The sequence below is a fragment of the Rhinoderma darwinii genome, chromosome 9, assembly GCF_050947455.1.
Source record: "Rhinoderma darwinii isolate aRhiDar2 chromosome 9, aRhiDar2.hap1, whole genome shotgun sequence".
Classification (NCBI taxonomy): domain Eukaryota; kingdom Metazoa; phylum Chordata; class Amphibia; order Anura; family Rhinodermatidae; genus Rhinoderma; species Rhinoderma darwinii.
Genome location: NC_134695.1, coordinates 56890575 through 56902122, shown reverse-complemented (window position 1 = coordinate 56902122; position 11548 = coordinate 56890575). Strand labels below are relative to the sequence as shown.

At 38.0% G+C, this 11548-nt stretch overlaps 1 protein-coding gene across 1 annotated transcript; it reads left to right on the top strand.

Annotated features, from left to right (window-relative positions):
- The first annotated feature begins 1474 nt into the window (after nucleotides 1-1474).
- DCDC1 (doublecortin domain containing 1) lies at nucleotides 1475-11118 on the top strand. Its single transcript, XM_075837008.1, has 4 exons — nucleotides 1475-1624; nucleotides 2907-2967; nucleotides 7347-7468; nucleotides 9433-11118. Exons 1-4 carry the CDS (start codon nucleotides 1584-1586, stop codon nucleotides 9536-9538), a joined length of 330 nt encoding a protein of 109 aa, XP_075693123.1. The 5' UTR covers nucleotides 1475-1583; the 3' UTR covers nucleotides 9539-11118.
- The last annotated feature ends 430 nt before the right edge of the window (nucleotides 11119-11548 follow it).

Sequence of the window (11548 nt, the reverse complement as noted above, 5' to 3'; positions counted from 1 at the left end):
CGGCAGGGATCTCTGGGGTCGGACCCCTAGCTATCAAACATTGATGGTTTATTCTAAGGACGATAGTATATCCTAAGGATAGGCCATCAATGTTTTAGTCCCAGAAAACCCCTTTAAAGAGGATCTGTCACTAGTTTAGTGATGCCCTATCTCCTAGCAAATCTAATAGACGCTGTCACACTGATAATGCTAGTGAAAATTGTGTCCCAAAAAGATTATTTTAAAAGTTATGACCTTAAAAGTTATGACCTTTTTTTCTAAATATGCAAATGAGCCTATACTAGACAAGTGGGTGTCACCATCAGCGATTCTCCTGGGGTGGAGCCTCCACACAGCCTCTGACACTGTCCTATCAGTATGAAGCTGCTTCACACAGTGTGAGAGACTGAGGCTGGAGGGAAGCAGGATCACTTCAAATAGCCATACCTCCGCCTGTGGACCACCTAGAGCTGTGCTTCTGCTGGCATATGAAAGATGATTCTAATCTTTCATTTGACACCAGGATCGCAGTGATCTAGCTGTGACACAACCAGAGATATCACCATTTGAAAACATAGTCGGGAATGGAAGCTGTATACTATATGATCACACTGTGTTGCTGGGCTGGGAAGAAAACTGTATGTCGCTGATTGGACAGCGTCATACAAAAAACATTGCATCACCCAGAGTGAAAGGAAAGAGTTACCTCCTATTTGGCAAGTATAGCCAAATTAGCATATTTAGAAAAATGCACATAACATTGCAAATAATAAAAGTAGAAAAAAACCAAAAACAAATTACATTGTATTTATCAGCATCATAGCGCCTATTCGATTAGTTAGGAGATGGGGCATTAATAAACTAGCGACAGATCATATTTAATTACAATGTGACGATACATGGTATTGGCTAATCTACCATCATATGTTTTCTCAATCCAATTTTTCCCTTACAAGTTTCATTTAAAGGGCATGTTCATCTTTGAGAACCATTTTACAATGAGGTGAAACTCTGGGGAGTGTAGGGTACCAAACTTTTGCTACTTTTAAGGGACACGATCAACAGGAAGTGACATATCTATTATATCTATTGTTTTTGCCAGAAGACATAATTTATAAAATATTACAGTTCTTCTGAAGACATACAGTGGGCAAATAGGTCAAAGTGCAGGAGAATCACCATAATTTTAGAGCCTACAGTGAAATTGAATGTTATCAGATCACTATCACTAGTAGGCAGAGGATTAATGATAGAATGACAGGTCTATTCTACTGCCACACATAAGACACAAAAGGAAGAATGTAAAAAGCAAACACAAAGCACGGTGAGGGGGCAGAGTTATCTGCTGAGTGTTGGTGAGGTCACTGCCCAAACTCAACTGTAAAGCATTCTTCTTATGCTGCAAATATAGATGATATAAAAAGAAAGAGGAATACTAAATAAATTCATATAAAATAAAAGAATTGAAGAAAAAATTCTTAAAAAAACATGCACTTCTAACTCTTCGTTCTTTTCAATAAGCGAATACAATTGCCACTAGTGTCCTTATAAGTGCCAGTGGTACAGATACATACCTGCTATCAACACCTCCTTTCGTTGCCAGGATGAGAAAGATGGGGGTTGGAGTTCAATACTGTATTTTGGGGTGAGTGTCTATATTTATATTTTTTATACGGTGTTTGTAGACGGGGAATAGCAGGGGAATTTTTTTTTTTTATATAGTGTTATGAGAAGAATTAAGAATGGTATAAATAGTGCACATGAATTAATGAAGTTAAAGAGACTCTGTCACCACATTATAAGTGCCCTGTCTCCTATATAAGGAGATCGGTGCTGTAATGTAGGTGACAGTAATGCTTTTTATTTAAAAAAACGATCTTTTTTCACAAAGTTAGGAGCGATTTAAGTTTATGCTAATAAGCTTTCTTAATGCCCAAGTGGGCGTACTTTTACTTTCGACCAAGTGGGCGTTGTACAGAGGAGTGCATGACGCTGACCAATCGGCATCATGCACTCCTCTCCATTCATTTACACTGCACTAGCGATATAGATATATCACTATGTGCAGCCTCATACACAAACCCTAACATTACTACAGTGTCCTGATAATGAATACACATGAAATCCAGCCTGGACGTCATGTGTACTCAGAATCCTGACACTTCTGACTCTTTTTTGTGAGATTCCAGCAACGGATACGAAATCTCGCGAGATCTCGGAGCTAAACGAGATTTGGTTTAACTTGCCGGAATCTCACAAAAAAAGATTCAGAAGTGTCAGGATTCTGAGTACACATGACGTCCAGGCTGGATGGTCATGTGTATTCATTATCAGGACACTAGTAATGTTAGGGCTTGTGTATGAGGCTGCACATAGTGATATATCTATATCGCTAGTGCAGTGTAAATGAATGGAGAGGAGTGCATGATGCCGATTGGTCAGCGTCATGCACTCCTCTGTAGAACGCCCACTTGGTCGAAAGTAAAAGTACGCCCACTTGGGCATTAAGAAAGCTCATTAGCATAAACCAAAATTGCTCCTAACTTTGTGAAAAAAGATCGTTTTTTTAAATAAAAAGCATTACTGTCACCTACATTACAGCGCCGATCTCCTTATATAGGAGATAGGGCACTTATAATGTGGTGACAGAGTCTCTTTAAGTCTTGGAACAATGTTTAAGAAAAGCATTGAGGGTTTTTTGTCTACAGTTTGGACCTTTTTACTTGTTGATCTAATTGTCATGATGAATTGGGCACTGGTTGATATGAAACATGTCAAGAAAATAAAAGATAAAGACTAAAGACATAATGGGCAAAGCAGAGACACTTCTTCTTTTCTCTAAGCATCTCTCTCCCTAAGACAAACATGCCAAGTGTCAATCTTCTTTTGACGGTTGCGTAACTCAAATACTGATATTTATATTTCAGAGAAAGAAATAACTCTGGACATTTATGGGGCTTTGGAATCAGGGGCTCAATTTTTCCCAAGGTATGTAAGTAATTTCCGTCAAGTGCACCTCAGAAACAGGTCATTATAGCTGCATGTGCAGTGTCAACGTTACTGTCATTTGCTTTTGATACTTGTAGGTGTTTTAGACTTTCAACACAAAATAATACTTTCTGTCCAGAAATTCGGAAGAGATTTGTAGGTAATATCCTTCACAAAAATAAAGCAAACACAAAACTATTCACCTAAGAGAAAATGACTCACATGACAGAGCACCATTTTTTAGGGCATATAAAGTAGAATCAGTTGGTTCACTGGCACCCACTAAATGGCCCTTATTTGGGAGACGGGGGAGGGTATGAGATTCCCTGTGATGCATGCAATTAATTAAGCCCTCAAAGTGCTTCCTAGTGGCCAAGGGGGCTCACATGAGTGTTCCTACTGACCAAGACATATTCATTTGTCTGTTCTCTAAAATGTTCAAATAATACCACCATACAAGATAATGGCACCATAATGCCAATATAACATAGCTACATAGTGCCTATGTAATAATGCCATACAGTGCCCTAATAATACATAATCTATATAACATTATACAATGCCCTGATTCTGGGCTTCAAGGCATCAGAGACTTGTAGTCAGTTGGAATTATCTTGGGGTGGGGGGTGAAGGTTCCTAGATGATGAAGGCCCCTTCTGAGCTTCCATAATTTGACATATTTGGTTATGACAAAATATATTCTGCAAATTCCCTAAAAATATCACAATTACAATATGAAAACAACCCTGAAAAATGAGCTACTATATTAAAGAAAAATCATCTAACATGTATACATTGGACAATGTGTTTAATATGCTCTCAGCTAGAATGCAAAGAAATATAAATTTTTGTGAATAATTATCAGTCAGAATCTTAGAGTTTTTATAGGCTAATATGTTTCATCCACGGAAATGCATTGAGGCAAGTTATCGGTTTTAGAAAACCCATTGTCCAATACCCTGCTAGGAAATTCAGAGTTAATACAATCATTAGACTAAGTAGAAAATGGCTACAAAGGCATCTCTCTTTGGAAAACCAAGCATGATTGTGCATTTTACAGACAGTCCATTATTATAGTTGGAACTGTGTAATGCTTCATTTCTCCTGCGGTGGTGCTGCAGGGAAATTGAGAACTTGCTCCCAGGTGACTTTATAGATTACAGACGACCACCAGTGCTCCTAGTAGCGGGACACCATGTGATCACTTTGTCATTGACCCTCCTAACAAAAATAAATTGTCTAAATCGGACAACCACTTTAAACTGTCATGTCTAAATTATATTACGGTTGTCACAAAACTCTGAAATGACTTCAAGTATCCGTTTTATTTTACAATAATTTTATAATACAAATTTTGTTTTAACAAACAAAACTTAAGAACATTTCAACATCCTATCCAGGAGGATAGATAGATAGATAGATAGATAGATAGATAGATAGATAGATAGATAGATAGATAGATAGATAGATAGATAGATAGATAGATAGATAGATAGATAGATAGATAGATAGATAGATAGATAGATAGATAGATATTAGATAGATAGATAGATAGATAATAGATAGATAGTATAATAGTTATTATACATATATAAATATATATATATAAATGCATATATATACACACACACACACACACACACACACACACACACACACACACACACACAGAGTGTGTGTGTATATATATATATATATATATATATATATATATATTAGTTTTATATATATATATATATATATATATATATACACACACACATACACACACATAATAAATATATATATATATATATATATATATATATATATACACACATACTATTTTATGTGTATGAATATGCATGCAGCCAATGCATTAGTTGCGGTTTTTCTAAAGCTTCAAGGACATTGGCATTCAAGTGTACCTTTAAGTACTTACAAACACATTAGTGCTACATTTTACTTTTTTTGGTGACCATACATTAATGAAACATTACACAAAACCATTATGCTAACTGCCCTGTCTTCTATGATTTTGACAGACTGAATAATTGCAGAATGCTAGAAACTACGACACATAAGTACACCTAAATGACTCTTTCCAGTGACAGGAAATAAGGATAAAAGTGGAGATGAAATTTTTCTTTTCAATTAAAACTGATGTGTAAACATGAGTAAAAGCTCAATGGCTGTGTCTAGTTATCATTTGCAGCAGAATTCTAGTGTTGAGAGTGAAGACACTAAGAACGGAGCATTCTAGTAATCTCATGTTCCCAATCAATAAGAGATTTAAACACAATTTGCTATGTGATATCATTGCCATGTTTTTTTTGTTTTTGGGGAGGGGCTGGTGGAACATGAGCCCACGGGGTTGGGGGCCAACAAGCCACTCTGCCTCGACCAGAGTACTTAGATGCAGCGCTAGGCCAGCAAACTTTGCCCCAGGTGAAGGAAACCCTAGCTATGTCTCTGCTTGAAGGCATTACCAGAGCGTGCCTTGACCAATCTGGAGGGATTGATCATAGCAGACATGTTTATTCAGGTTGGAGATCATAAATTATCTACTTCACATCTTAATACTAACCATTCTAGCCATCCCAAATAAACATGAGCTGTTTGGGAGTTCTTTCTTTATAGAGGAACCACATTCCGCCATTAAAGTCAATGAGGGCTAAAAAGGATCTGCCTTTAAACTTCCCTTATCTTTTCGTGGGGCAATTAAAGTTCCCAAATGTTACATTTGGCTTATCAGCAAAAGGTTTGCCTCCTCTCTGATCTCAAACATCTTGTCGCCCCCATTTAAGAGAAAGACTACAAATTTACGGTTGAATACTATTGCTGTATGTCCACCTAAATCACCTACCTTTACTACCTGAACATTTCCAATTTTTCAGGAATTTCCAAAATTTATCTTGAAGGGGTTGTCCCATGAAAATATTACCTTGTCATAGGATTGTTGATTAGCTTAGCAGTTTTATTTATAGCTCATGCTGCTCTAGAAAACCAATACTGAATTTGCCACCTTTAAGTCAATGTTTTGCCCCTTTTTTGTTGCATTATTAAATACAAAAAATAACATATAAGGGTCACATAATAGTGCCATACAATTCACACATACATTCATTCAGACCCCCAAATTTATTTAGACTCCAGACAATACGCTCAAAATGAATTCAGACCCCAGAATCAGACCGCCAGATTAGTTCAGACCCAGAACCAAGAACCCCAAAATGAATTCAGACCCCAGACTCAGACCCCGAAATGATTTGAGAACCAAGACTCAAGGTCCTTCTACACCGGCCAATATGGGCTGTGAAAACGAGCGCCGATCATTGACATATCTCGTTGATCGGTGCTTATTTGCTTCGTTCACAAGGAGCAATGAGTGGTTATATATGGGGACTAGCAATCGTTGCTACGTTGCATTTTCACGCCGACAACAATAATATTTATTGCTGCATTATTGATACGTTCAGCCAACAAACGAGCGTTTATATAAACGCTTGTTTGCCCGATCATTAGCCCATGTAAAAGGGCCTTCCTACCTTAAAATAGATTGAGACCCCATGCTCCGACGGACCATTACCTGTGGTGTATAGTTCATCTGCTCGGCAGGACTTTGGCGAGACATGGCCAGGAGAGGAAAGAACGGTCACAGGTGGCAGGCTCAGCGGCATCACAGGCAGACTACAACTACCTTGGCTTGGTAGCTGATAAGCGATGTAGCAGCCAGAGCTCAGTGGTCCCGCTCCACATTCAGTAAAGGTAATCTAGTGATTTCTATTAATAATCAGCATATTAGTAGGTTACTTGACTAAGTGCAGGGACCACTGGGCACTGGCAGATACATCACACGTCATCAGCCTATAGTAAGCTTGCTGCTCAATGGCTCATTAGGTGCCTTGTTATAGATATGGCCCTGTGCATAGATGTTCCTCAAGACTGTATTGGAAGACTATTTTTTTGATAGTTCACCCTCAGGGTGCCATAGATTAGCATTTAAATCACTGTAAAGTCTAAAACGAGAAGCCCGAGGGAAATTTGAGTGATAGAGCAGGCAGCACATTTCTATTAAGCCTGCGTGACTTTGTGACTAAAAGAGGACTCCGTAGCTGCTAAAAATGGTTGTAGTTGTTTAGCTACTTCCTGGACCTTTTTTGACATTTGAACATTGGTATGCTTTAAGTATGCCATCTGAAGATAGCAAATCTAAGTCCTAACCTTCTAGGTTAGGTAATAGTAGAAATAGATTAAAAAGGGAACTAATTTCTAACACAATTTTTCCATAATTGTGTTACCTTGTCTTGGAATAAAATATATAAGCAAGTGTAGCATGACATTGAAGCATTTCAATATTTAAGACTTCTACAAATGATGCCAGGCATTTCAATCAACAGCAGCTTTCACAACCATTGGCTGGCCAGCCATTGCCTGTAGGTGACCCGAGGGAGGTGAAGCAGCTGACAGTGGCGTTGGTGAGGATTCTCGAAGAGAAACATCCCAAGGCCTCAGCTCAAAGGTAAGCTACTGACAGAACAGATATTTATTGTTCAATGACATTAGATGTTTTCCTTCAGTTTTATGTTAGATAGATTCCCCAGAAAGTATTGAAATATCTCAGAAGCCCTCTGGCTTTCAAGCTCAAATTTTTATTCTGTTAGTAAAATTAATGGAAGGAAGAATATTTGTATGTTTTACTTTTGATTTATACCTTGCATTTTCAAAGAAAATATCCACTTATTACCGTATTTTGCCAAATTCGCTCAGTCATGTAGTCCACAAAGTGAGGATTGCTGAGAGGTCTCTCAACATTGAGAACCTTCCAGCTCTTGAGATTGAAGCTATTTAATTCCAGACAATATAATCAGTCATCATATAAAATATTCCACAGATGTATCAAATTCTAACCCCAAATCCCCTCTCCCCCCCTCCAAAAAAAAGTAGAAAAACCCATATCACCATAAAAAAAAAACAGTGCACAGTTTTTAGAAATTAATATCTTATTGATAATAATACATTGTTTTTTGAGATTTTCGTGACAACCACGCCAAGATCGTGCTAGGTCATTTAGTTACTCTTTTAGGCGGCATGGAATTAATAAATGACTTAATGTTGTCTGGATTTGTATATTTTATTGTGTGATACCATTTTGTCATACATGTTTTTTTCATTTTCTGAAAAAGTTAATAAAAGCAGATTATACCTAAAAACCAGTGCATGCAAAAACGGAAGTTGTTTTCCATGTCGAGCAATAAGATTCCAGCTGTGCAGGATAGAAAAAAAAAAAGATCTGATAAACCCATTTGTAAGGTGTTAAAATAAAATATTTTTGGTACCCTGATAGGACAACCCATCCCGTGCTACATTCTATTCTCTTCCTTCCAAACAACTTGTTTAAAAATTTTTGGGCTAATAAAAAGATTTTTTCCAATGTTTCTTTCCGTGAGTAATGCAGGTTTCCTTTCTATAATTTTTACGCTTCTAGCTTGTAAAATAGTTTAAAAAAAATGCTTCTAAAAAAAGCTAAAAGCTTTCTGGTAAAAATATAGTGTTACTTAAAATCGACTTTATTGGCGTTCATCATGGTCTAATTAAGTCCAATTAGAGGTACTTGTGTTGGGGATAGCGCTACTGCAACGATCTAATCCCTGTTATAGTGACAATTTTCACTGTTAGGGCTGTGCTGGGTCTAGTTAGACCTTCTCCTACCGGAATCTGCATGATCACATGATCAGTCCCATCACCACCGGAACCAAAATAGGCAGTGGTAGAGCTCATTCAGAGCTGCGTAAATATACATTTGCGTGGGTTTAAGGACCAGGACTGTCCTTGGTAAATTTACGGTGGGAGGGACTTAAAGGGATAGGTCATCAGGATATGATCGGTGTGGGTCCGAAACCCGGATCCCGCACCAATCTGCTGCTCCGACTGCCAGATATTTTGAACAGTATGCAGTAGTTGGAGCCGGAAGCAGATGACTCCGACCACTGCACAGCGGCCGTTCTGCAGAACTGCAGCTGTGCTCCTATTCACTTGAATAGGAGCAGAGCTGCAGTACTGCAGCTTGGCCACTATTCCGTAAACGGAGTCATCTGCTTCCGGCATGGAAGTCCAGAGCCCAGGGGCAGCAGGAACAGCTGATCGGTACGGCGCCCGGGTATCGGACCCCCACCGGTGGATAGGTCATCAACTGTCCAGTCGTGGACAACCCCTTTAAGCTGTTAAACTGCTTTAATATGATGAAACTTAGGAAGTGGTAGGGAATCAGGAAATCATTGGATAAATGGAACATCCTGGTACTGTTAGTTATAAAAAGCTTAGTTCATTGTACTTAGATTTGAATGATTTACAGTAAAATGATTTCATTCTGATATCCAAAGGACAAATGTGATATTAAACAAACAGTATTCAGAAACCTTCTCGACCACTGGAACTATCAAGATTCAATCCAAATTCATGCCTTTTTTTATTTTTTTTAAACAGGGATGATGATCCAGGTGGAAGCCACAAGATATTTTTCCTGTACAGGTTCTTTTTAGAGTTGGTGCCCTGTGAAAGCAGAACTGGAAAGGGCAATTGTGCTTACTAGATATCTCCTAAACAGCCCCACGCATGGCCGGAAAATAGTGTATGTTAAGATTTCCCAAGCCCTTGACCCTTTTCAAACAGGAATAGTCTTGAAAGCGACAAGAAATTGATGTCATGTAACTAATGCAACTAAATGGCTAAAAAGGGCACATATGTCTATTAATATATGTAAGTTCCTCTCCGGATTGGCATGAAGGTTCTGCTTAGATAGTACAATAACTCTGCCAGTTTAGATCCCTGTTTTTTAACCCAGAATAAGTAAAAAGAAAATTACTCACCTTTTAGTCTATAGCAAATATTGTGGGGATCTTGACATCAAAGAGGATGCAACGATTATAAAACGATCACATTGAGCTATATCTAATGCAGGACCTGAGGGGCGGAGCATGACAGAGAATCCCTGTGTCATGCACCGCCCCCTAAGGTCCTGCACTAGGAATTACACAATGAATAAGTCTTTTGGAGTGTTCCTTTAGTGTAAAAGGATAGCATGTTGGGATCTTAGATTATATGGTGGTCAACATGACACTCCATACATGCAACTGACCCAATTTTTATGGTGGACTCTCCTACAAAGTAGACCAAGGGGTGGAGTTTATGCAAATCTGCTGAAAGAGGGGAGTTTTTAAGCAAGTTTATGAGGTAGAGCTAAAAATTTCCTGCTATTTAGGATCCAAATGTTGGTAAGTATGTACACGATGGCACTCATAAAACACATGTAAAAGTATCTTTGTCTTTAAGGGTTATCTAAAAAATTTTTTTTTTTAAGCATTGATATATGTGCTTTGTTGCTGCTATTAATTGACTGGTGAAATATCTGGAGACAAGGTTGGGTTGGAATATCCTTGAAGCATTTGTATCCTGGAGGGGTGAGTATTGTATTGTATAACCTGTGTCAGAATGCCATATGACATATAGGAAAATAAAAGCCCCCTTATTATTCAGCTGAAAAGACCAAATGCCCCATGGGAGTAATATAACAGCACACAATAACCTGTAGAGCGGTGGTATTTCTCTATTAATTTGGATGCATTTGTCTATATTAGCTTATCAAATTAAGTAGCTTACCTTTATTGAGACTGAATAGAAAGAAGTGTAGCAGCCGACAAAGCATCCTGACCCAGCTTGTCACCCAGTGACCTGTGAGAAGGAAATAATGAACTGTGAGTAGCTGTCATCCTAACTGCTTCTGACAGTTTGGCTATGGGCACATCTGTGTTACATTCATGGAGAGGCCTTTGTTTTTTTCCCACTAGTGACTTTGCAGACCGCTGTGGGCTTTTCTTGCTGCCCTGCTCCTATATTACCCTCCCTTCCTACTGTGGAGAGCAGCTGCCACTGATGAAGCTGACATTTATTTTAATGGTTTATTTGGCATTTAATATTTCATTAAAAGTAAAAAAAAAAAATTATATATACACACACACACACACACACACACACACACACACACACACATACACACACACATACAGTACATATCACCGTCTTGCTGTACAATATTTGGCAACCTAGAGATAAAGGATAACAAATACACATATACACAAACAAAAACACACAAACACATACACACACACACACACACACACACACACACACACACACACACACAACACCTACATACACAATATATATACATACAAACATACACAGAATATATACATACAAACATACCTACATACACAGAATATATACATACAAAAACATACCTACATACACAGAATATATATGCAGTACATACACAAATGCCTATACACATACACACCTTCATACAGATAATGCATACACAAACACATGCCTGTAGACAGAGAATACCTATACACACACACAGAGTGTACACATGCACACACATAAATTCATACACACACGCATTCATACATACACATACATACACGAAACACATACGTACACACACACACACACACACACGCACTCACACCCATATACTCATGTATAATGTACATACACAGAACATTTACATACATGCCCACACAGAATATATAAACAAACA